The sequence below is a fragment of the Ambystoma mexicanum genome, chromosome 10, assembly GCF_040938575.1.
Source record: "Ambystoma mexicanum isolate Mex_15411 chromosome 10, UKY_AmexF1_1, whole genome shotgun sequence".
NCBI classification, from domain to species: Eukaryota; Metazoa; Chordata; class Amphibia; order Caudata; family Ambystomatidae; genus Ambystoma; species Ambystoma mexicanum.
In genome coordinates this window covers 545,106,806-545,134,779 of record NC_090932.1, presented here as the reverse complement: position 1 = coordinate 545,134,779, position 27,974 = coordinate 545,106,806, and the positions used below count along the sequence as shown (strand labels likewise).

At 44.0% G+C, this 27,974-nt stretch overlaps 1 protein-coding gene across 4 annotated transcripts in view; it reads left to right on the top strand.

Annotated features, from left to right (window-relative positions):
• Positions 1 to 25,194, top strand: part of THAP4 (THAP domain containing 4) — a 934,450-nt gene extending 909,256 nt beyond the window's left edge. For all 4 annotated transcript variants that reach the window (XM_069618122.1, XM_069618121.1, XM_069618123.1 and 1 more), the window contains one exon: positions 24,891 to 25,194. In XM_069618122.1, the coding sequence (XP_069474223.1) occupies positions 24,891 to 25,010 (120 nt within the window). In that variant the 3' untranslated portion in view covers positions 25,011 to 25,194. The remainder of the gene's footprint in view (positions 1 to 24,890) is intronic.
• The last annotated feature ends 2,780 nt before the right edge of the window (positions 25,195 to 27,974 follow it).

The window sequence follows — 27,974 nt, the reverse complement described above, 5'->3', positions numbered from 1 at the left end:
AAATACCTGAGGTTCGCAATTGGTGACTCTCATTATCAATTTCAAGTTCTGCCATTTGGGCTGACCTCCGCCCGAGGGTCTTCACCAAGCTAATGTCGGTAGTGGCTGCAAGTCTAAGGAGGGAAGGGATCCACGTCTACCCCTACCTGGACGATTGGCTGATCAGAGCTGTATCTTCGGAACAAGCTCGGATCCAGCTAGATTATGTCTGCCACTTCCTTCACAAGCTGGGCTTCTCCCTCAATTTAAAGAAGTCACAGATGATACCATCACAGAGACTCCAGTTCATCGGAGCGGTCCTGGACACTCCCCTGGGAAAAGCCTCGCCACCAGAGGTGAGGGCTCAAGATATTCTGCAGATGGTCAACAAATTTCAAAATGCCCAACATCTCCCAGCCTTTGACTTTTTGAGGTTGCTAGGCCTCATGGCATCCTGCATCTTCCTTGTGCCAGAGGCTCGCCTGAGAATGAGATCTCTTCAGTGGGCACTGAGAACTCAGTGGTGGGCCTATCCAGAGAACATCTTGAAAGGAGAACTGTTTTGGCAACAATGGCCGGAGATAACAGTAGTCACAGACGCCTCACTCACGGGGTGGGGAGTCCATGCCAACGATTTTACCAGCAGCGGTCGTTGGTCTCCATCGGAGTCCAGACTACACATCAACCTATTGGAGCTGAGAGCGATCAGACTAGCGCTGAAAGCTTTCCTGCCATCAGTACAGGGAAAGAATGTCCCGATAATGACGGACAACACGGTGGCCATGCACTATCTCAACAAAAGAGGAGGCGTAGGATCACTGCCACTATGCAGAGAGGCAATGCAGCTCTGGTTTTGGGCAATTCAGGAAGGAATCTCTCTATTGGCAGTCCACCTAGCCGGAGAGAAGAACTTGACAGCGGAGGCTCTGAGCAGGCAGAGCACAGTCTCCCACGAGTGGGAGCTAGATCAGGAAGTCCTTCAAGAGATCTTCGCCCTTTGGGGAACCCCTCAGGTGGATCTGTTCGCCACAAGCACTAACAGGAAGTGCGATCTGTTCTGTTCAAGGGAATTTCCCCCGAGAGGAGCTCTAGGAGACGCGTTCGTAGTGGACTGGGAGTTTCCACTCCTTTACGCATTTCCACCAGTCCCTGTTATTCCTCAAATGATCAGGAGGTTGAGAAGATTCCGGAAAACTATGATCCTAATTGCTCCGGACTGGGCCAGGAGAACGTGGTACCCGGACCTTCTAGATATGTCCATCTGCCCTCCAATCCGTCTTCCAATCAAAGAGAATCTTCTCTCGCAGAAGGGAGGTCAGGTTCCCCATCCAGACACCAGAACCCTCAACCTTCACGCTTGGCTTCTGAAAGGGTGAGGTACAAGGATTGGGACCTCCCTGATGAAGTCATGGAGGTGTTGCTTTCGGCCAGAAGGCCAGCAACAAAGTCTTTATACCACTGCCGTTGGAACAAATTTTGCAGCTGGTGTAGGGAAGAGAATATCGACCCTTTTTCATGTGGTACACCAACGGTGTTATCGTTTCTACTCTACTTGGCAAACTCAGGCCTTCAAGTTGGCACTGTAAAAGGCTATCTCGCAGCGCTTTCTATCTTCAACCGCAATGCGGAGGAACCATCGTATTTCAAACTACTTCTAGTGATACAATTTCTCAAGGGATTAACTAATGTTTATCCTCCAAAACCATTCCAGGTTCCCTTATGGGACTTAAATTTAGTCTTAAACTTCCTAATGGGCACTCCATTCGAACCACTTCACTCTTGTTCGCTGAGATTTCTCACGCTTAAAACTGTCCTATTGGTAGCACTAACATCTGCTAGGAGGGCGAGCGAGCTACAAGCTCTCTCCTGTAAACCCCCACATACAATTTTCACAAGGACAAGGTTGTCCTACAGTTGAAGCCTAATTTCCTCCCAAAGGTGGTTTCTGAATTTCATATTGCTCAGAAAATTACCTTACCTTCATTCTACCCTCCTCCCCATCCGGGGAAAGAGGAAGAAAGGCTACATAAGCTGGACCCAAGGCGAGCTCTCAGCTTTTACATCAGCAGAATGGCTAGGATCAGGCAAGCAGACCAACTGTTTGTAGGATACTCGGGTCACAAGTTGGGACTACCCATAACAAAACAAACCATTTCCAGGTGGATTATTTTGGCCATTCTGGAATGTTATAAACTGGCAGGGAAAGAGCCACCCCAAAATCTTAGGGCTCATTCAACCAGGGGTATCGCAGCCTCTTCGGCTCTCCAAAGAGGGGTACCGGTCAGAGACATATGTGCGGCTGCCACATGGTCGTCCGCACATACATTCACAAAATTTTACAACCTGGATTCCTCCACTAGTCAAGAGACCAGATTTGGAAAGGCCGTATTACATTCGGTCCATCCCTAAAGGGATACATAACATTCTTACTCCCACCTCCAATCACATGCCACTGCTATGGGAGTCTATCAAAGATAAGGAATACATCGGAGGACACAATCCCTTCGAAGAACAAGTTATTTCTTACCTTGTAACGTTCTTTCGATGGGATGTTCCTCCGACGTATTCCTTATCGCCCCTCCCATCCATCCCCGCAGTAATACTTCCCTTGTGGTTGCAGCTTACGCTCCTTCAAGGTAAATAACCAATTCAGGCATGACTTTTCTTATGCTACAAAACGGAACTGAGCAACGGACGCAGCGCGTGGCTATTTATGTGCATGGTGACGTCGGCGCCGATACGGTGGCCGTCGAGGGACATCGACTCGGTGGACGTCGACGTGCAGCGCCCTCTACGGAAAAAATTTCCGAGGCCAGCAAGCTGGAAACGTATTATCAAATATAAGGAATACGTCAGAGGACACATCCCATCGAAAGAACGTTACAAGGTAAGAAGTAACTTGTTCTTCTCACATGTTCACAATTCTATGTCCAGGATTAACTATTTCTGGGTATCGGTGGGTCTCATGGGTATGGTTCAGGGGCTAGAAAAGGGAGCGATAGCGTTATCGGACCATGCACCACTATGGCTGGAGATGACTCTTCCGGGGAAAAAGAATGGGCTCTGGCGGTGGAGGCTACCGCTGGATCTGATACAGGACCCGATAACCGGGGATGCCATAAGGGAAATGATAGAAGAATACTTTGTACAGAACGACACCGGGGAAGTCGCTCTGAGCGCAGTATGGGATGCGTTTAAAGCGGTGATAAGGGGAAAGATGATTGCACTGAAAATTACGAAGGACAAGTAAAAATATATGTGGGAAAAGGAGCTGGAAAAAACAATTGGAAATATCCAAGTGGAGCTGTTGTCACACCCCACTAAAACATTAAAAAAAAACGTTGAAGCACACACAGGGCCAACTAGAGATGTTACGCGCGAAAGATGCAGAAAAGAACCTACTTTATATGAAACAGAGATATTATATAAGAGCGAACAAAGCAGACAGACACTTAGCGAGGCAACTATGTGCAAAACAGAAAGAAACAACAATTAAGGCCATGCGAAATGCGAATGGGGACATACAAACACGCACACAGGACATGGGAGAAGCATTGAGGGAATATTACCAAACTCTCTACTCCAAACGCAGACGCCCAAGACTCCTACCTAAAATCCATATCGATTCCACGGATTTCCGTGGAAGATATACAGACCCTTGAAAACCCAGTTAGCGAAGAGGAGGTTAAAAAGGCAATAAATGGGCTCCCTGTAAATAAAGCACCAGGCCCAGATGGCTTTACGGCCCCATTTTATAAAAAGTACTCAGACCTACTAACCCCGTTCCTGACGCGGCTCCTGAATTCATTCACAGATAATGGCAATGTGACCCCCACAATGAACGAAGCGAAAGTGTTAGTCTTCCACAAACCAGGTAAAGACCCAACATTCCCCGCATCATATAGACCGATATCCCTGATGAATTTAGATGCAAAAATCTATACCAAAATTCTGGCAGCGAGGCTCTCCCTGCTTCTCCCAAAACTGATGGGTATGGACCAATCCGGCTTCATTCCTGGGAGGCAAACCCATGATAACATCAGGAGGCTCGTTCACCTGGTGGAAAAAATTGGCCTAACTAGCGCCCCTGCGATACTGCTATCGGTAGACACAGAGAAGGCTTTTGATCGGGTTGAATGGTCGATGTTATTTAGAGTTCTAGCGTACATGGGATTTGGGGAACAATATTTAGCGAGAATCAGAGCGAACTACAACTCCCCATCCAGTAGAATAGCCATTAATGGAGAGGTGACTGATAAAATACTGATATCAAGAGGGACGAAACAAGGCTGCCCCCTTTCTCCATTGCTGTATGCTATCTTCTTAGAACCTCTGCTCATAAAAATAAGGCAATCTGAACTTATTAGAGGAATAGACATGGCAGGACAGCAACAAAGGGTGATAGCATACGCGGATGATATGCTGATTGCCCTGGCAGATCCCGAATCCACATTATCAGCAGCGGTGGGGGAGTTAGAAGAATTTGGGCCCAAATCAGGTCTAAAGATAAATAGGAAAAAATCAGAACTCTTAATTCTGGCGGTGGACAGAGCAAAGATACATGGAGAAGCTCAATTACTGAATCTTAAGGTAGTAGAAAAGGGGATAAAATACCTGGGAATAGTGGTACCGCAGAAAATTGGGCAAATTTATGGGGAAAACTACCCGCGGCTTCTTGCCAGCATTCGTAGTGAAGTGGGTAGATGAAATCTACTACAAATATCTTGGTGGGGTAGGATCCAGTCAGTTAAGATGACTATCCTCCCAAGGGTGCTGTACTATTTTCAGGCTCTCCCGGTGGGTGTCCCCCATACGTTCTTCAATTGGTCTTGTCATATATATGGAAAGGGAGGACTCTGAGAATGGCTAGGGCAATTCTCACGGCACCAACCATAGAGGGGGGGGTGGCACTTCCCCACTTTCAGAAATATTATCAGGCGGCACAGCTTAAGGTGCTGAGAGAGTGGTTGGGGGAGAACGCGCAGCAGATCTGGGCCAAACAGGACAGGCCAGTTGCGAGAACCCCACTGGTGGAGCTCCTCTGGAAACAGAGACAACACAGACATGAGAATCTGGGGATAAGCGAAATTATGAAGACCACGCTGGCGGTGTGGGATAGCCAAACACAGAGAGGCATAATGTCCACAACGATGGGACCGTTTACGCCCATTTGCAGGAACCCGCAATTCCCACCGGGGATGGAACAAGGGGCATACGTTAATTGGGAGTAAACGGGCATAACAAAAATAGGTGAAATGTTTGTGGACAATGAACTTAGGTCACTTGAATCCTGCGTTGCATGCCCAACTCCCTCAAAAGGGGACAAGTATAGATTCGAGCAGTTAAAACACTGACTAAACTCCCTGACCATCGCCAAAGCAGCTACTAGGGCCCTTACACCGTTTGAGACATGCATTATTACCAACTCAGGGGCCAAGAAATGGGTGACGACTCTGTATAAATTCATAAACTCACAGGGAGAGGAAATTAAATGGTCCTACATGATTAAATGGGGCAAAACGTTAGGGGAGGGCCCAACAAAAAGTCAGTGGGAGGATCTTTGGAAAAAGATCCCGAAAGTGACCCGATCGGCACAAACCATGAGAAATGTGGGTCAAAATAATGACACAATGGCACTACGCCCCCGAAAAACTACATTTTATGTTCCCCAATATGTCTAATCAATGTTGGAGAGGCTGTGCTGAAGTGGGAACATGGAAACATATCTGGTGGGATTGTAAGGGCATCAAGCCCTTCTGGGAGGAAGTCAGAGATGAGATGGGCAAAATGTTCCCGGATGTGGGGCGGATTGCAGAAGCGGTGTGGCTGTGTGGAATTAGAGATGACATAACAATGCTCTACAATAAATCTCAATGGAGAAGTTTTATGGGACTCCTCATAGCGGCATGGGCTACAATTGCCCAGAATTGGAAGAATAAAGATAACCCATTGACTTTCACTTGGCTACAGAAGGTATGGGCCCAAGTAACGATGGAGAAAATCACCCACATAATCCAAGGAACAAGGGACAAGTTTGCGAAGGAATGGGAAGGGACTCTGCATTATCTCCAGTCAGACTTTATGGAACAATGTTGCCCCCATAATATCAAAGTATCAGACATTTTCAATGCATAAAAGAAATGATTGAAAGCTTGATGTCATGTACCCCCAGGGTAGGAGGGGGGAAGGGGAAGGGGTCGTTATATTGTTTGATGTTGATTTTGTGTAAAACCAATAAATACAAGTTTAAAAAAAGAAATCCCATATCCAAACATAGTGTTAGAAAATATATAAAAAACTTTCAGAAACACAATAAAAACTCTGGGAGGATGCCAGTCTTTTTAGGTGCCTGTGTGTTCTGCTCTAATGGTCAATCTGTACCTATGAACACAGAGTTCCTCATCCAAGTTTTTCCCCCTGGGTGTTCTTGTGTCCAAATCCACAATGTACAGAGACTCTTTCTGGCATAGTTTAAGCTCTCCATTGCCACCCCTAAGGTGCTTCTCTACTTATTTCTATAATGAAATATTGAAATGTCTCTAGGCTCCCCTCAAGTATTTCCTCAAAATGTTTAGCCAGGTGATGTGCATGATCCTTATTCTTTATGGCACGCAAATGCTGTAGGATCCTGATTTTCGGCATTTATTTTGTGCTTCGCACTTATCATTTCTCACATCCAAACTGGATTATGTATACAACATGCATGCTGTGACATATGTGAGACAGGCATGGTATCAAGAGAGACACAGACTCAGAAGGTTTGTTTAAATACCTTTATTTACTAAGGTTCCTGGGTTGGTGTAATGCCTGACTAGCCCTAACTCCAAAAGGATGGTTCCCTTAACTGATGTTTCTAAAGGCCGTTGTTGTCTAATAGTCCAAAATAAGTCTGTCTGTGTCTAAACCTATGCGTGCCCTCACTCTTTACAAAAATGTGATAGGAAGTCTTTAAAAAAGGGAACATTGTGGTTCAACAGAAAATCAGAAAACAAGGTTGGTTTCAGGCGGTCTTCTCACCAGGTGTAGTTTGGTCAATGTCACAAAGATTATTTCTATCAAAAAGGGCTGTTAGTCGGAGGGTACCCCAGAGACGAGAGAAAGTTTGTATAGAGAGCTCACAGAGTGGGAGCGAATTACCACACATAGTGTGACCAATAGGGGTCTTATCTCCTTCCTCTATAGACTCCTAATTGAGGCGGCAAATAGAGGTTCACTGCAGCCAAGGGCCAAATGGGAAACCGATGCTAGTAGACACTTCTCCAATTGGAATAGGAACAAGCTACCAGGGGAGTCTTTGGGGTCTTTACTGCAGCACAATGCCAAGAACTGCAGTATAAACTCCTGCATAGGGGGCATTATACTCCACAAAAGGTGAACAGAATAAGAAGCTCAATACCCCTGTTGTGCTGGCGAGAATTTGGAGATGAGGGATTGGTTCAGCATGTTTAGTGGGGGTGTCCTCAATTAAGGGACTTTTGGCAAGAGGTGAAATTGAAAGTTGGGGAGATTTTAGGGGAGGAGTATACATTTGATTTGGTTTCAGTACTTCTGAACGTACATGGGGAGGTAGGTATGGTGCTGAGGGGGAGGAGGGGAAGGTTATGGGCTAATATGATGTTGGGAGCAAAGAGATGTATTGTGAAGATGTGGCGGCAGAAGGAGGCACCTTCCTTTGTGCAATGGTGTTGCGTAATGTGCGCCCTCCTTAATATGGAGAAGATGACGGCAATTATACATTATAAGCTGGCCCATTTTAGGAAAGTGTGGGTCCCTTTTATATAGCATGCTCTGAAAGATGCTATCGACTATATATCCCTGCGAGACTCTGTATTCTGGAAATGCTACCGGCAGAAGAGGAAGAATTATCAAGAAACATTTAGCTGATATGAGTTTATAGTACTTGAATTAGACCTGGAGGAGGGTCGAGGGGGGATGATAAGAGGGCTGTGTTCAGAAAGGAAGAGATAATAGGGTAAAATTGTTGATGGAAAGTTGAACAACGATGATGGGAATAAAAAAGTACACATACAAAATCACTGTTGCAGCAATGGTACAATGGTGGGGATTGTGTATATTTGCTGGTGTTATTGAATCTACAATATGGGCATCTGACAATAAAGATTTGGTTGGAAAAAAAGGGCTGTTCGTAAGACCTTCTCTACGGAGCCCTTGTAGTGTTCTCAAAGGCCTTCAGTGTCTTTGTTTCCTTGGGGCTCCCTTCCCCAAGTTTCAACTTCTCCACCTTCCAAACACCACGAAAGAAGTATTACCGTTCCTTTTGAAGCATCTCAGGGTTCCATTCCCCAAGCTTCAATCCTTTCAACACAACAAAAAAATAAGTCTCCAACTTGGTTAGGCCTTTCAGGGTTCCCTTCCCCAAGTTCAGGCCCCTTTGTTACCTTTCAACTCGGAAGAGGAAATCCTGTTATGCCTTGATGTGGTTGCATTGTACACCAGTATACCGCAACAGGCTTCTTTAGAAGTTCTCGAGGAAAAACTCTTGAGTGAAACAAGGAACAGCAAAACCCCAAGTTCCATGATTCTGTTGTGTGTGACATTAGCACTCACAGAGAATTACTTTCTTTTTAACGGAAAGTATTACAAGCAAATACAAGGGACAGCTATGGGGGCTACTTTAGCCCCCAGTATAGCCAACCTATACATGGAAGCTTTTGGAAAAAGCGTGATCTACAGTGAGAGTAATCCCTATAAAGATGACATCAAACTATGGAAAAGGTACATAGATGATGTACTTGTAATATGGAAAGGTGATGGACAAAAAATGCTAGACTTCATTCTATGGCTAAATCTACAAAACCAACATCTGAAGTTTACATCTAACCATAGTAAAAAAGAAATCGACTACCTTGACATCACAATTAAGATCAACAAAAGGAATGATAAACTCTATGTAAAACCATATAGAAAGCCAACAGACCGGAATTCTCTCCTACACTACCAGAGCTTTCACCCAATTCACATTAGAGACAATTTGCCTTTTGGACAATTTTTAAGGCTCAAACGAACAGCACCAACAGAGAAGATTATAAAGAAGGAGCCAGGAAATTGAGAAGCAATCTACACAACCGGGGATACCCAGTACATCTGACCAAGAAAGCCATGAAGAGAGCAGATAATAACAACCGGGAGGCTCTATTGGAATACCCAAAAAAAAAAACACAAAAGACAAAAAAAGTGGTATACTGTTCGCCAACACATACAGCAATCTGTCGAACAGAATTCGAAAGATTATCTATCGGAACTGGAAAATCCTAGAAAAAGGTAATACTCCAATTGAGAAACCATAGATAGCGTTCCGTAGAAGCAAACCCATCAGAGATCAAATAATGAGAAACAACATCACTACACAGAAGAAAAAGCAGCCTACATTGACTGAAACCTGGGGATTTAACACTCCCACAGGTCATTTCCCATGTGGAAGCTGTACCTGCTGTCCACGGACTAAGAAAACATCGGAAATAGACATAGGTCTGGATATCAAATGGAAACAATGCAGTATGATAAACTGCAATTCAACTTTTGTTTTATATGGCATTTGGTGCCCATGCAACAAACTGTATGTTCGAAAAACAGAAAGGAAAATAAAACTAAGAATAACAGAACATAAGAGCTGCCTTAAGAACCGTGTACATTCAGCGCCTCTAGTAGGTCATTTTGTGGAAAGAATTCACAGGACGGAAGAACTGAGATGGTCAGTTATCTACAAACTCAAACGAAGCAATTACATCAATCTGGACCATGAAAGGCTGCTCAGGAAAGAAAAAGAGCTGATCTTTTTAACTAAAAGCGCAGAAACAGGTCTGAATGAAAGATTAGACTGAAAGAAAAGATGCCACTAATATAACAGAAGACATGAGAAGAAGAAACGTTATTTCGCGATGGTTAATCCACAAATGAAACATCTCCGTTTGGAGGCTATATGCCAGAAAGAAATGCATAGGCATCACTGCTCAATCCATTTGTTAACATCGTGTTAATAAGGATTTTGGATATATGCCAAATATAGCGAGTATTTACTTAAAAAACAACTGAAACCTAATTAGGAATAAGACGTGCCTTTAAATTAAAAACAGACTCCATTAGGCAAAGTTATCCCCAAATTAAAATAGACTTCACTAGGCTATATACAAATGTAAAATAGAAAAATATCAACATCATTAGAAAAAAGAACCCTAAAATACGGCGAACTTGTGTCACAACGTCATGACAACTATAAACAAACACAAGATTTATCGAGTAAATAATGAGAGGCGGGACAAACGGACGCTTCTGGTGCTGCGTCGCAGAGAAGGAAGGAGAGCCTAAACCAGGGAGAAGGGATCCCACTGGACAAGGAAGCGCCATCAGAGTGAAGCGACAAGTAAGAAAAGGGGAGAGCGAGTACAAAGCAAGCCATCTACTAAGACGAGGACTGGCCCAGTTTCCCCGAGAAGAACAAGCGAGTGCAGAATGGCACATGCGAACAGAACCGATGCCTAGGATCCCTGAGAATAGAACGCCGTAGCGTTTTTCTCGCGACCGCAGGAGAGCAAGCGTGCGGAGTGAATGCAAGAACAGCATCAGCTACAGAGGTAAGGCAGCCCCGATCTAAGAGCACGGTGTAATTGCCCGGATGGGGTAGCTCATGACAAAATTTAGCATATAGTAATCCTAATCAACTAACTCTTCACTTAAATAATTTTCCCTTAAATTTGTTAAATCAATAGGAAACTGCTATCCGGAATATAACGGCACCCGTATAAATCATTTATGAACCACTTGACTAAGGCCACGAAAAGAAGTTCATTACCGGTATTGTGAGAACAGGTGTATACGACCCTCGTCCCAACCCGAGATTGTGAAAAAGAAGATTCAATTGGAAAAAAAAGGTAAAATAGGCTACTGTCTTTCTTGAAGTCATAATCCAGGAAATGCATCATGCTGAGACTGGACGGAGAACACTACATTTTCCGTATTTCTTTCTATAATTAAAACAACACTACTCTTATTCCCCCATTTTTTCACTATACAGGGGGTGAACCTGTTTTCCTTTAAACACCAATTTTAGAGCGATTAGATTGAGAAGAGAAACAGAAACCGCAGGAATAAGGGTGCCAGTTTCACCGCCATTAGGAAGAATACTCTTCCAACAGGTACTTGAGAAAAATAATTTTTTCTTTGCCTAAACATTAACGCTTAAAGATTGAGGGATAGAACTGAACTATTAAGATATATGAAAAGGGACCCCGAAGGGGGTATTGTCAATACTGACATATACTTTCTATTGTGACAACAAAGTACTTACAAGTTTTGAGGGGATACAATGGAGAAAAAGAGAAAAACGATAGGGACGAGTGTACCCATCGGTAAAAGTGATTTAAACCTTTAAAAATGTATGAATTATACTACATTCAAAGAGTGGTGAATAATTAGATCCCTCTATATTCCTTGTATTTTTCCACAGAAGATCATCCAGAAACTGACCTTTAGCTCCAACCAAAAAAAAGGGATGAGAAAGTAGACCTAGAAGGCTGGCGAAAACCAAAAATAAGGAACAATTCTGAAAATAATAATAGTTTTTTATGTATTTATTGTTTATTTCTTCCCCTGAAGAATTTCCTGTAAATGAGTGTGAAAGTTGGTTATGAGGAATGAAACATGTCGGGTATATTTGAGTTGAGGAATGAAAGAATGGACGAATGAGGAGCCATCTGTACAAAATAATGGAGGTACTAAAAGACAGGATCTCCTAATAATTGGAACCACAATTAAGTGTCCGCTGGTGCTATTGATGAGCTAGAACACACTAGATCTAAAAAGTGCTTTTGGGATATATATCGTAAGAATATGTCTGTCAGCTTGGGAGGCTTAAATGTTGGTATATGCAATTATTTTTACAAAAAGAAATTGAAAAAATAGAAAAAACTGATTGCTTTTACAGATAATGAAATATGTTGTTTGTACAAAGGAAATGAAGAATTTGTATATTTTTTATATGAAAATAAATTGGTTATATTTTTGATGATATAAGGCTCTCTGTAGTATGTCTGAATATAATTGGGTAATGACATACATCTAGGGTCAGTAACTGGATGAACAGTGGAAAGCAAGGGACCGTATGCACATCTAATACTAAATTGTAGACAGTCTTACGAAGAGGGTTGTTGCATGAAGGTCCAAGACAAAAATAATAGTCAAAAACCTCTAGTCTCTCAAATTTTTGTGCCCTTTCAGTTTCCAACACAAATTCAGTTTCGTCAGGATGTACTTGGCTTTTCCTTCAATATCATGAAATAATGGGTCTTCCACTTTGCTAGGCCTCTCAGGGTTCCCTTCCCCAAGCTTAGGCCTTTTTCTGGTTTCAAACACAAGTTCAAATTCAGGATGTACTTTTCCTTCTAAACACAGTTATTTCACAAACACTTCACTTGTGGGGTTGTATTGCTCTCCCCAGAGTGCACGGAAAAAAATCACCAATGCAATTATAAAGCAAATACTTTGAACGCAGAAAGACTCAATAACTCACAACCACACACTCTTAGAAGATAATCCGCACTTATACGGCTATTTATTCAAAGCTTAGAAGCAACCAGTGATAACATAGAAATAACTCACAGAAGTAACATAGACATAAATCACAGAAGAAGCAAAGAATTCAAAAGGAAATGCATCACCGTGAGCGTAATGGATTCCTCATCTCGCCCAGAAGCGGCTGGAAGACCCCGGGAACAGCCAGGCCGAGAGCACCACAGCTCACAGGAGTGCCGGACGTAAGCGTCCTCCTCCGGCTGAAGTCTCACCTGACCACCTCTGGGTTTCCGCATATATACACACTCTGAAAAGGGGTGGCAGTTCTCGAACCTTCTGGAAATGGCACTTGCGCAGTTGATGAGAAGCCGTCGTTTGCCAGCTAGGTCAATTGACAGCCACCCTCAAGGAGCAGAGTGCCTCCCTCCTCTAAAAACACGCTCCGCGGAGAACAGTAACAAACCATAACAAGGTTAGCTTTCCCAGCAGAAATGTCCTTGACCGCATACCAGGTTTGGAAAGCATGTTTTCCTCAGCACCGTGAATCTAACACAAAATGTGTGCAGCTTTTCACTGTGGCATGAAGTAAATATCCATCATGGCTCTGAGCGCTCCCAGAATACACTGTGCACCAGCGCCATTTTAGTTCAAGCATAACAATTCCACCTTTGGATATTTACCTTCCATAACCTGGTGGCAAAGGAGCCGGTCTCTGAAACCTACGAAACGTTAAAACTAAATTGGGAATACATTGAATACAACAACAACAAGCTATTATGATAGCTACTATAATGAACATGCAAGCAAAAGCGTAACGTAGTGTACCCCCAATATCAGGTATCCATGAAAATAACCAATCCCATCAATTCCCAGTACGATCTTGCGACACTTGAGAAATGAGATCCCTCAAACCTCGAATATGACTTTCAATGGATCGTGAATGGTCACTTAAATTGAAACAACACATACCTTCAAATGCGTTACACCCTAAATTATGCTTTAGCAATAGCTAATCAACAGCAGCTCTGTTCTGCAAACTTGCTTTTCTAATAACTTGACTATCAAGGAGTAATTCTTCTAATGCCTGAGAAGTATGATTAAGGCTTTTGACTACCAAACATGCTAATTTCATCAACGATGTAACCCCCAGCAGCTAAACCCCAAACTCCCACTAATGAAAGGGTTAATGCTAGAACCTCAGCTTCTGATAACAAGTGTACATGTAAATCGCAATCAGGAGATAGACCCATAGATTCGAAAGTTGACCGTTTACCTCGAGTTATCGCTGGGTGTAAAGGAAACATCATTAGTCCTAATCGAGTTAAAGCACATGGACCTCCTGAAATGTTAGCTGGAATTTAAGTGTATGTGATGTTGCCACATGAAAAGAGCCATCCTGTTGGAAGTTTCACATGATTCAAATGACTGGCAGCTATCACTGTATGATTAAAAGACATAGTATTATTTACACTGGTGCATTTGCGTGGCACTCGCGAACACAGTCCCTGCTCAAACCTTGTATGATTGTGCTGTTTGGTTAAATCGATCTGTTGGCATTTGCCAATTTCTTGTACATTGCAGGTCATAAAATAACATACATCGCCTTGGGTTATATTATAAGTAATAACAAGTGTCAAATTTCTCCATTTGCGATCGGTTTCTTGGCAGAACCTACAGTACTCATAAATGGAAAAAGATTGCCTAATATCAGAATCTTGAACAAAGAATCATTGTGTGTGACGCCGAAGATATGCTTTAAAACCGGAACAGGCGGCGGCACTGCTACTAAACACATAGGGCCTCATTACGACCCTGGCGGTAAGTTACCGCCAGGGCCGTGACTTTACCGCCATGGTGCTAACTACGTTAACGCCATGGCGGTAAGGGGATTTACCGCCCCATTCCGACCTTGGCGGGGCGGTAAATCCCCAATCCCCATTTACCCTTCCCCATTCCCATTTTTGCCCCATAGGGCATAATGGGAGTGGGGAAGGCGTTAATTACGCCACCGTAAATTACGGTGGCGTAATTAACACCAAGTTCCCTTACCGCCATGGTTTTTTACACCCGCTAAAAGCAGGTGTAAAAACCGCCATGGCGGAAAGGGAACTCGTAATTGGCGGTAAGGGGTCGGCGCAGCTAACGCTGGCGCTAACCCCTTACCGCCAGGGTCGTAATGAGGCCCATAGTCAATAAAGCTTCAGCATTGGGCACATCAGTAAGACAGAAGTGTGATATGTTGAGCACCTGCTGTGCCAGATATATCCACATATTCTCCGTTTGGGTGATTATGGGAGAATGTTTTCGCCGTCCTTAAGTTGCCTCTCGCATGACTGGCATCAAGGTTGTTTTCACTTGCTCCTAACGTGTTTGTCGCATTTCACGAATCCATGTCTTCGGTCTGGCTGGCTTTTCAGCATCGGCAAAGGGCTGCTTTGGGACAACATTATTCATCGCTATCAGTATCCCCTTGATCACTGGCACAGATGTGACATTTTTCGTTGGTAGCAGCAGGCTGTTTAACTCTCCCAAATGGAGTCCATTTAGTACCACAATTACACCAGCCAGACACAGGATCTACAAGGCAAACCCAGAAAAGAGATATCAGTGTTGCACATCACTCTCTCAGGTAACATTTGTCTGCGGGTACATATTGCCATTTCTTTCTACCAGGCTCCATGACTGAAACTACTTGATCTTTGCCTGATGCAATGACATCTGCGGGCACTGGTGGTCCACTTGGCTTTTCCACCCACACCTTTGCACCCGGTACCATACTGTCTGAAGAGCCAAAACCGCAACCCTCACGGGTAGTTAACACTGTAGGAGGCTCCCCCTTCTTAATCATGGACAACTTAACGGGAATAATGATCAATTGGGCCACTCGATCACCCTTGTGGATTGATAACAATTGGTCCCCACTATTCATTAAGATGACTTTAATCTCGCCTTCGTAATCAGCATCAATTACCCCTCCCAACACTTGAACTCCCTTCAATGCTAGGCCAGATCTAGGGGCAATCCATCCCATATGCTCTGGGGGAATGTGTACTCCAATCCCTGTTTCAATTACAACCATCCCTCTTGGGTCTAATCTGATTTCTTCATGGGAATGCAAGTCTACCCCTGCTGACTCCGGAGTTGCTCGATAGGGAGCTAAAGAACCCTGAGTAATTTCCCAGTACAATAGTGTTTCTCTGACTGAATTGGGTTGAACCTGTAAAGTAGGAGTCATTAATCGCATCAAAGGAGTTTCATGCTCATTCACAGGTCTATTGTTTAATACTTGCACCGCATCAAACACACGATCACGCCAGTCTGCCAAATTGCCGTCTCCAGATTTGCGCAACTGTTCTTTCAATAACCCATTCATTTGTTCAATTAACCCTGAAGCAGCTGGGTAATAGGGTACGTAATACAACCACTCAATGCTCTTTTCCTGACAAAACTCCTGGATTAATTTGCCTTTGAGATGTGACCCATTGTCACTTTGAATCTGCAAAGGCACACCATAATGTAGTATGATCTGATCTAACAACCTGATGGTGTTCAGTTGTGTTGCACGTTTGCACGGCAAAACCATCAAATATCCTGAGTATGTATTCACAGTAGTGCATGCATACTGACAACCTCTACTGATTGGCATGGGACCGATATAATCAATCTGCCAAATTTGACCTGGTAATTTTCCTCTTCGCAATGTACCTCGAACAATCTGAGGGATAGGTCTATGCAGTTGGTGTTGGCACACTGGACATTGCAAAATGATCATTTTCACTACTTCTAAAGGAAGACTGATTCCTCGAGCTTGTGCCCACCTGATAGTAGCCTTTTCTCCAAGGTTCCCACATTTCTGATGGGCCCATTTGGCCAAACCCTCCAAATCGTCTTCCTGAGCCTCTGCATCCACAGATGAAATCTTAGTGTGTTCGTCTGCAACAGAATTAAACCAACGTTCTAATCAGTCTGTGGCACAATGCGCGTCCACATGATATACAGTGACTTCACTTTGTGATAACATTTCTGCAATATCTTGCCACAGTTCTTTTCCCCACAACTCTTTTGAATGAATCTTCCACCCATTCTTTTGCCAAGTTGGCAACCACACTGCCAATCCATTCGCCACTGACCATGAATCAGTGTACACATAACATTGACCAGGTGTCTCTTGTTTCAATGCTTGGTAAACTGCGTAAAGCTCTGCAAACTGACTGCTCTTCCCTTTCCCTGTCGTTGTCAACATCTTTTTTGTTTTGGGATTGTACGACACTGCTTTCCAGTACCGCTCAGTTCCCACATATCGAGCTGAACCATCCGTGAACCAAGCATGCGCTATTTTCTCCATGGTCAAATCGCTGTAAGGTACTCCCCATTTCACGGGAGACTCACGTTTTTCAGGCACTTCCGGTGGTATGTAATCTGAGGGCGGTATGTTGGCTATTTAATCATGTCATTTTGCACTCCACCCTTCCCTGATTTGGCTCTGTCTTGAATATACCATTTCCATTTAATTATGCTGGCTTCTTGAGCATGTCCTATTCTATGCGTTTTAGGAGAAATCAGTACCCATTGCATGATTGGTATTCCTGGTCTCATTAATACATCATGGCCCACCGTCATTTGCTCAGTATCAACAAGTGCCCAATAACAAAACAGCAATTGCTTCTCAAACGGAGTGTATGAGTTACCAGCATCGGGCAACTTACGACTCCAAAACCCCAATGGCACGCGTTTCCTGTCTTGTTTCTGCCACACACTCCAGTTAGCATAATTGTCTTGTACAGACACATTTAATTCCACTTCGCCTTCCTTCAGTAGCCATAAATCAAGCACCTGCTGCACGGTGTCTTTCGCCAGCTCAAAGGCTTTCTGTTGCTCCTCCCCCCACTGAAACTCATATTTCTTTCGTGTCACCTTGTAGAGGGGGGCCAATATCTGCCCTAAATGGGGAATGTGCTGTCTCCAAAACCCAAACAGTCCTATAAACTGCTGAGCTTGCTTTTTGTTCATTGGAGTGGTGAATTCAAGTATTTTCTGTCGGGCTTTTGGCACCATTTCTCAATGCCCATGATGCCACTGAATCCCTAGGAATATCACTGTTTCAGCTGGACCTTGAATTTTACTCGGGTTAATCTCCCAACCTTCCTTCTTCAATCCTTCCATAATGACATCTAACTGACTTTGCACACTGTGCTCATCCTTGCCCTGAATCAAAATATCATCAATGTAATGAGAGATTTGTATCTCAGGTTTACACAGTATCTTGACTAAGTGCTCTGCCACCAGCCGGTGACAGATAGTCGGACTATGTATGGACCCCATAGGTAGCCTCGTGAAAGTGTACTGACGTCCACTCCACGAAAATGCAAACTGCTCTTGACCCTCAAACCTTTGGACATTCTCAATCAAGGTAATGGCATCTGGGACTGCGGGCACTAAGGGAGGAGTGTGTTTATTCAACTCCCTGTAATCCACTGTCATCCTCCACGACCCATCTCCCTTTTTAATAGGCCAGAGAGGATTGTTCCATGCGGTGGTAATAGGCGTAATACACCTGCCTCCACGTTCTCTTTGATCGTGTTTGAAATGTCCTTGTGCCCCCCAGGAATGCGGTATTGTTTCATTGCTACCCGCTTGGTTGCCACCGGCACTTGCACTGGGGGCATCTTCAATTTACCTACGGTAATGGGTGTACAGATCAATGCACTCACCCCAAACTGATACGTTTTACCGTCAAGTCCCAAGGTTAACCCTTCCAAAATGTCAAAGCCAATTATATATTCAGGTATCGGGACAATCAACACTTGGTATTTCTGCCTATTCAAATTGCCTATTTTCATCTCCACTTTCATTTGTACTGCGGGGGTCTCCTTTCCCCCTAGACCTGTAATAGTAAACTGTTTGCCTTTAAATAGTGTTGGATTGCCATGAATCAAAGAGGCCTCCGCCCCGGTATCTATCAATGCTCGCACCCCTTGTGTATTTCCTGGCCCCCAAAAAATCTTAACATCAACATGAGGCCGCCTATCAACTTTTATGCGGGCAGACGCTGCCGGAGCTTGGCCGAAGCCCTAGTCAAACTTCGAATGAATGTGACTCGACTCCGCCTCTAACATTGCACTCACCACTTTACTCAAATCAGCGTATGTTGGCTGGTACGGGGAAGGTGTCCCCATACTCCCTTTGTCTTGTTCTTCCACAGGGGGAGCAGAAGGTGAGGTGTCCCCCTGGGGCGTGGTGACTACCTGTTTCTTAACCTGTTTATAGAGCTCTTTGGCTGCAAGTCCTCGTTTTTTGTATAATTCATACATTACTCTGGTTTCAATGCCATCAATTTCTTCGTGTGGCACACCATCTTTTAACAAAGTCAAAAACATGTCTTTTCGGGACACTCGCGAGTCTCTGCTATCTTGCCGCTTGCCTTCGGTTCTTCTCTCACTACGCCCCTCTCTCTCCCGTGGCTTGTTATCGCTCTTAACCCACTCCTCTAAATCTGCAAGTTGCCGAATGGCATCCGCTACCTCATCAGTAGCTTTGCCCGTCATACCTACGAGCAAAGTCATAATAACACTTTTGTATGCGGGTGGCGCAGTTCTGATCACCATGTTTCGAGTTGAAACTGAGAGCGGCACGGCTCCCATGTGATCAGGTGCATCTATGTGAATAGCCTCTTTCATAGCATGCTCTGACTTTTTGAATTGCTTCTCTCAACGTATACCACTTCGTTTCTTCGCTAGGCCAATCTGTGGTAATGGGGTATTTACGGTTACATGCTTGGGCTACCAGGTGCAACAAAGATACCCGAGTATCTTGACCATTTGCGTCAGGGGGTGGTCCTGCCCTTAAGACCTCCTGTACATTGGTGTCAATTGACAGGGGTAAAAAATTGGTGAATCTGTAGAATCTACCAACAACCCTGCAGCACCCCCATCTAGTAATCTCACCATCCATGTCAATAATGCTTCCCCTGATTTTTGCCTCAAACGGGTAATAATTTACCCAACCTCCTGCTGTGTGTAATCCTCCAGCGTGGTTAAATCCACCATTCCGCCAGCAGGATTTTGCGGGTGGGGTCCGGCTCGCCGTCTTCTAACGGGCTTAGCCGCCACTATTTTCTGTTTCGCTTCCATTTTGGGGTCAGACTCATTTGCGGAACTACTTTCTAGACTGGTTGAATCAAAAATATCACCATCTCACTTATCCGGATCCCAGTCCACACCAGTGGTAGCGATTACAGTTGCCACCTTTCTTTTGTTGACCCCTCCCCGTCTTTTCCTATACTTATACGAGGCTACTCTGACTGCTGCCGTCTCGGCCACAGCCTGATATGTGTCCGCCTTATCTTTAAACAGTTTCATTTGAATCTGCTGCATTAATGCAGTCTCCCGTTCTGCAGCCAGCTCTCTTTCTAATCGCAAAACCTCATTTTTCATGTCCACCTTCATTTGATGTATTTTCCTATAAGCATGCAAAAGAACCCAACCTCGCCTACCTAATGCCGCACATTCTCTGCCACGTTCTACTGGAACTTGTTGCAAGCATGCCATTACATCAGCCGGATCGGCATCTCCCAATCCTTGATCCCATGTTTCACTTAGACCTTCACCACATGCCCACGCCTGGGCCAATTTATCATATGGACTCTTAGTCCAGCCTGGAATAACAACATCAGAACAGTCACTGCCAGCGGTAACGCTCTTCTTCCTGAACAAACTACTCATTATCGCAAACAAAACAAAACCTCTTTATATCTATAGATTTTTTTTTCTCCACACTGCGATCACTCCCACAGGCACGCACACACCGGAAAAAAAAACTTCACTAGTCAAAACTTCACTTGCAAGACAACCGAATCCTATCTACGTTCAAACAGATTCTTGAATACTCGGAACAACTCATCACAAGTATCCTGTTCGTGACGCCAAAAATGTATTGCTCTCCTCAGAGTGCACGGAAAAACATAAATCACCAATGCAATTATAGAGCAAATTCTTTGAATGCAGAAAGACTCAATAACTCGCAACCACACACTCTTAGAAGATAATCTGCACTTATACGGCTATTTATTCAAAGCTTAGAAGCATCCAGTGATAACATAGAAATAACTCACAGAAGTAACATAGAAATAAATCACAGAAGAAGCAAAGAATTCAAAAGGAAATACATCACTGTGAGCGTAACTGGATTCCTCATCTCGCCCAGAAGCAGCTGGAAGACCCCGGAAACAGCCAGGCCGAGAGCACCACAGCTCACAGGAGTGCCGGACGTAAGCGTCCTCCTCCGGCTGAAGGCTCACCTGACCACCTCTGGGTTTCCGCATATATACACACTCCGAAAAGTGGTGGCAGTTCTCGAACTTTCTGGAAATGGCACTTGCGCAGTTGATGAGCAGCCGTCGGTTGCCAGCTGGGTCAATCGACAGCCACCCTCAAGGAGCAGAGTGCCTCCCTCCTCTAAAAACAAGCTCCACGGAGAACAGTAACAAACCATAACAAAGTACAAACCATAACAAAGTTAGCTTTCCCAGCAGAAATGTCCTTGACCGCATACCAGGTTTGGAAAGCATGTTTTCCTCAGCACCGTGAATCTAACACTCAGGAAAATGTGTGCAGGTTTTCACTGCGGCATGAAGTAAATATCCATCATGGCTCCGAGCGCTCCCAGAATACACTGCGCACCAGCGCCATTTTAGTTCAAGCATAACAGGGGTACAATCAGAGACTTTCAAAACTGCCTGGTTCTTTGCTCCTCCTAGGCGTGACCACTCTGATCTGTAACCTCTCTTTATTCCTTTTAAACCATTCACCTTCAGGTGCTTCCTTCATCCCTTCTTGTTTTCCATTTCTGTTCCTTTTGTTCCACTGTGCATGCTTGCATTTTCCTTTGCTTTCTTATCGAGCCTCTTGCACACCTCACATGCTTTCTCTTCCCTTAACGTGCACCCTTGCACCTGTCCATTTCTTTCTCGTGCTTCCTGCACACTTACCACACTGTCCTCTTTTTACCGGGCCCGCTTTTAACTCTTCACATGCTTTTCTTTCACTTTTCTCTTCTTCTGCGCCGCTAGCTCAACTTCCGTCTTTCTATTTCTCTCATTCTGCTTATCTCTTAGACTTTCTGTCTTTCGTACACTTCGACTTTCTTTCCGCTCCGTGCTGCTTTAAAATTGTGTCTTTCTCCCGCTCGGCTTCAGTCAAATGCATGCTCCAGAGTTTCTCACTTACCAGGCAGCTTCGCATTGACAAGCGGTACCTCTGGATACACAGGGTTGAGACCAGGGTCACACCACCTGCCCTTCAGACACCTTTGGGACCCGCACACGTCCAAAGGGGAATGAGCAGTGAACGCCACCAGCAGGATACAGGCTGCCTTACTCCGGCTCCTTGGAGGCATGGCTCCCTAGCTATGCTGCAACCCCTCTCGAACACTGGGTCAGCGTCTCCCTGCACCATTCTTCCCCGGCTTTCACTCCTGCTGCTCTCTGACCCTTGGCTTCTTGGGTCCGGACATCATCCCCAGCTCGCTCTCCTCCTTATGAAAAACCACACCTTTTGTAGTTGAACAGTCAAGTGGAGTCAGGTGTGAGTGGTCATTATTACATGCCTGACCCTGTCTGGCTCTAAGTGGGACAACTTGAGTTCTTTCTATAGGTTTTCCCTTACTTTCTCCATGTTGTTTCTATAGGTAATGTTTACTGCTCTTAGTTGCCTCTTCCTCGTCTCAGTGTTTGTTGGAAATGGGGATAGTGAGATTGAAAATACCCCATGAAAGCTGAGGGAGAGTGGGTTGGGGTAATTTTGGAACTGGGGGAACACCATGTCTGACCCTTGGGCATCCTCCTCCCAATACCTCGTGGCCCTCCACTCAGGTGATCCTCCCTCGCATGTCCAACCCCAGGGTCGGGATCCAAAAGCGATGGCCCTTCCGTGGCCACCTGAATGGAAGATCCCAAGTGAGTAGGTGAGAAAATACGGTTTCTCACACATAGTAAATGTTGTTTTATGAGTACTTTTTGCTTTATTCGTCGGTGCATATAGTCCAACTTGTTAGTCCCAAATGTGCATGCTTTACATTTTGTAAATTACCTGAAGCCATTCTTTGTTTGTGATAGCCATTTGGGGTTGGTTGTTTTTTGTGATAAAAAGCTTGGTACTAGTAGATTCCTAATGGCAGGGTTTTTCTGTATGTGATCCTAGCTCTTTCCCCTATCTTTAGTTAAGATCTTCCAATGATTGTCTAGAATTTTGTGGACAAGACCGGCTTGGTTACTGTATGTTGTTATGAATCTCGGGGGCTCTGATTTGCTATTTTGTATCTTTCTTGTTCTTGACTAGCAATAGTTCTTCCCTTTTCACCTTCTTGGTCTTTTGATATGCCTGGTTGATTACATGAACTGGATACTTTCTCTCCTTGAACCTTTGTGCTGCCTCTTGTGAATGTTTAAACCAGTCTGTTTCCTCTGGACATTCTCTTTTGATTCTTAAGAACTAACTATATGGAATGCTCCATTTCAGATTCTTCAGGTGACTACTCTCTGCATGTAGTATAGAATTTGGGCTGGTTTCTTTTTTATGCATAGTACTTTGTATTTTTCCACCCACAATGTCTATCTTTATATCCAGGTAAACAATGCTTTAACTATCAACTAACTCCTCTTTCCGGATTATTATTGATGATTGCAACAAACTGTAGCCATTCTCTTGTTCCATATATAAACCAATGAGGTTCGCTCAGCCAGCTCAGAACATGGTGGCAAGGCTCAAATGCTACAAAACAGATACCTGGGCACTCATGAGATAGTTGAGTGAAAACTGCAGCCAATGCTGTATTTTTATTTATAGAAAAACAGGACCAGATACTATCTCATAAGTATGTTAGGTAAAAGTCATGGCGAATGAAAAGCGAACACCTGCATGGTATTTCGACACACGTTCTGTCCGTACCTCGGACTTCTTCAGGCTTTTAAGCATGCAAACCATGTAATGCTTCAATTAATAACGTTGTTGTTACTGGCACTTTCTGTTCTTCTTTCTATTACGTGATTCCAGGTTAGTCTAACTTGAATCCTCCAGCCATCTTGGACTGGTGTCCACCTAATTGACATATGTAGCGGTTATGGCTCAATGCCACTGAAATGAACATTTATACAACAAGTATCACAGTAAATGTACACAAATACATTTTTAGCTGGATTCTCAAATCTGAATTAATCGATACAGACCCCAGCAGAAGCTTTAAACTCATCAAAGTACCTTAATGGAGGAAAAACACAGTGTGTAATTTTCTAAAATTAACAACGCCACCCTTTATTGTATGATGATAGGCCAATGCCTAAACAACTCTCACATTAAGGGTATATGGAACACACGCTCTCAATGCATGTTTCTTGAAGATCATTTTCTAATGTTTATTTTTTTTAATATTTAAACATTTTAAAGAGATTTTGTTATAATATATATATAGGACCCTGAGATATGATTATATAAAGGACCCTGAGACATAATTATATATAGGACCCTTAGACATAATTATAGCAGCAACATTCAAAACTATAAAATTAACCCAAAAAGTACATGAATGGGATGGATAAGTATGCTTAGTTAAACGCCACAGTCCTTTTGATTGTATTACAGTGAACGTTTATTTGCGAGAATTGCAAAAAGCCATGGCGCATAGGCTCACAGAGATGAGTGCATATATAAATTGATGGCAAACAGAATCCAGTATTGCTTATGTTAACTTTCTTTCTAAATACAGGTGAAATTGGAGTGCAATTTTTTTAACCAATCATTCATTCACAATTAATATTTTGAATGTTACATTATTGATAAACACATATATAAGTATGTTTACTATTTCTGTATTGTTATCTGAATACAAATTTAATAATTGCGTTTTAAGGATGAGTTACAGCTTTGCACGTTAGGTGCACAGATCTGGTATGTGAATAAAAATAATGCCTATTTCTACAGAGCTTCAAACTGGGTCCACGTGAGACCCTTTATAAAAATGTGATATTATGTAAAAAGGTGACATTGCCTTAGTTGTCTTTGGGTAATTGTGAAGTTTTACGCTTCCTTGAAATTTTTGGGGAAACGTTTTGCTGTTTTTATTCATTTTTACATCAAAGATGTTCTAGTAAATGCATATACATGTCTTAATTCAGTTTATTTTGACCCTTTTGATGTCAGTTGACGATACAGCCATTGCATTGTCGCTCCATTCAACAATTTACCAATCACTCTTCAATACTAGTGGCTTAGCATTAGACATATTTTGCAGTGTTCAATTTTGACTCTTCAATCCGTACATGTTTTATTTATGGACGTTGTTTCAAGTCTGCCCTCATTTTATGCATGTCTGTCCTCTTTTCCTCTGTGTAGATTACCCGTAAATTCTGTCTAAATTCGGAGGGGATGTTGGAGCAGACTGTGTCAATGGCAACCAGCAAGCAACCGCTCACACAGCACTTGCACATTACATACAGAAAGGTGGACCCCTGAAACGCCACCAGGGAAGATGGGGTACACAATCGTAGACGACAGGCATTGCACATATCGGGACCTAGAAGACCAGCACTCCAATGCACGTCTGCAGAGTTAGCGTTGCACCACTGGGAAAAAGCACTACCCTTCACTGTAATGTTTTCAAACAAACAGAAAGAATAAAGCACTTTTATTTTCTGTATTTATGTCTACTTAAAATATGTTTTTCTGGAACACTTCTTCCTGGTTCTGATAAATGCATAACTTTTTTGACTTACAGCTTTTTGCCACTGTTGTATTTTGATCCGAGATATGTCTACAAAAAGTCTCCTTCCTATTCTCCCTACTAACTTATTTATTCATATTTTTATAGCACACATCAGCCCTTGCATCGTGGCGCTGAACTTACACTTTTTGGTTTTCATGTACAAGGACCTTGTACAAAGTTCTGTTACCTCCACATCCTGTCTTCCTCGTCCAGTTATTCACTCATGAGAGCCGCTGGCCCTGAGCAGACCCTTCCAAAGCTAATCTCCTTTAGCCTTCCGATCATGTTTGTGGCGACCCATCTAAACCCTGCCCTTTCTCAGAGGCGTAGATAGGGAAGGGCCTGAGCGGGCAAGGCCCAGCCCAAATCTGTAAATGCCCACTCAGCAGCGCTGTGTGGTCGTTTACAGATGTTTATGTCACTGCGGTGAGCCCAACTACATTAGCTACATGCCCCACCTGTTAGACAATCCTGGCTACGCTTTTGCCCTTCTGACAACCTTCCTATTTTGCTTGTCCATCGCCACAGACAAATTTAAACCTGCCGCCGGAAGAAATTCCTGCCGCAATCTCAGTTGGGGTGGGTGGAGCAAAGGCGTAGGGGGGTAAGATGGATGAAGTTGGGGGAGGCTTCCCACCCGAGGTAACACACCCTGTGGAGCGGGTGCAGTTGCGAGGGGGTAGGCGCCATCTGACCGAGGAACCCGCAGAAAGGCGGCACATGCGCGCGGAGAAGAAGCCTTTCACCTAGCAACCATTGTTTCCTGCACTTCTTTAAAGTAAAGGTAAGATGCGCTGTGCACCAATGAATTGGTCTGCAGTACTACACGGCAGTTTGTGCTTTTTTTTTGGTTGTTTCAAAACTGCCGGTCTCTCCTGATGGGGAGCGCTCCAGGTCCAATGACGACACAGAGAGAGGAAAGACAAGTGACGGCAAAGCATCCCACTAGCACCTGCGCCAGCCTCCGAGGTCCCATGGGATGGGATTCATGATATGTTGGAATCCTGTTGTGGCTCAGTGCAAAACTAATCACGATATGTGGATGATTTCTTTATTCACTCTCATTAATCATGGTTCACAATTACATTGGGAACAGTTGGTTTCACTGTCCCTGATTATTTGTGCTAGTCTCTGGTTAGTCCACAGCACATGGTACTGTTGCTGGAGATTTTTGTGATGAATCCTACAGATTCCTCACTAAACCACTGCTTAAAGTCTCCTCCTAGGTGGCCAGGGAAAGGCAGACGCTTCCTGACCTTGAGGGTGGTGGTCTACGGAAGGATCGCCTGGGAGGAGAAAGGGCCCAGGGGATTGAGAACACTGCATGGGGTGAGACGCAGTATTTGTTTTCCTCTAAGGAGGACATCTCAAAAATGCCAAAGTATGTAATGGCTTGTGGTCATAACAATCTATCTGTTCCACAAGTTTAACATCTTAATGGCGGTAAAGCTAATCTGAAACTCTTTGGCATTGAGAGAAATAAATACCCTTCTAAAACCCAGGAGATTCATAAAGCTAGAAGCTCCCCTGACTCCCAAATATATAGTGAAAGGATATTTATGAATAATAACTTTTTAAACTACAAGAAACTTTATTCCTCTTTTCAATAAAGTCTGGTGTCCGATCCTTATGATATTTCTTTAGAAAATATTATGCGGAACAGAAATGAAGTTAAAAGTGAAGAATAAACCAGAAAAAACAAACTTTGTCATTAGGGACTTCAAGTCCCATAATTCATTAAGTACTCGGGCGAGGAAGAGGGCTAAAGAGGAACAATGCCGCAGGAGTGGTCAAATCATTCATGGAAATAACCCACTCCTGAGCAATAGTGGGAGGCTTAAAAGGCCCCCTCGGGAGCAGCCATTAGGAAGTAAACGGAGTGAGCAGGAAGAGCAGTGCAGTCAGTGTATGCAGCCGACGCAGAACCTGGTGGAGGGAGAAGACGCTGGGACCACTGTTAAGTTGAAGACAGTAGCCGGTCTTGAGAGGGCCTGTTCCTCCAGTCATCTTTAAGTGCAGAGGTCATACAGCGGGAAGTGTGCAAGAGGGAAGCTTACCATTTGAGGGCCTGTCGTGCAGAGGCTGCCCTGCGGGAAGCGAAAGGGGAAATTTTCCTTCTCAAGAGGCTGTTCCAGTGGCTGGCCTGCACCAGAGAGCCTCCGGAGCGAGGGAAGCTCCTGTTACCAGTGGCAGGGGACGTCGACGGACCAGAAGAGGTAGTTTGCCTGGTCGCGAGGAGCCATAGAAGCAGAAGACCTGGGAACAACAAGAGGCTCGGACGCACATGGCTTACACAGTGAATTCGCGAGCGGACAGTGACCCCGGAGCGCTCTGGGACTGTTTGCGTGTTCAAGGCATGCGTTTACTCTCGGGGGTGAGTGGAAGAGGTATTAAAAGTGATTTTAAATACCAAACTATTAAAAAGCAGCAAATGTACTATTTGTCAGACCTAAATGACTGTAACGTGTGTGAGTTTGCTTAGAGTCTAGCAACCCGAGGGGGCAACCTTGTCAAAAGCTAATACATACAACCATTACCGAAGGCAAGAGAAACCAAAAACTAAGCAATTCAAGTCCAACAGATATTGCCAAAGCCGAAAGGGGATTAATGAAAGTCCAAGGGTTGTGAGGCTTGTTATTCATACTTTGTGAAACCTATAACTACTGCTCGTATAAACACTGCCAAGCCAAGGAAGAAGAAGAAGAAAATGTTAT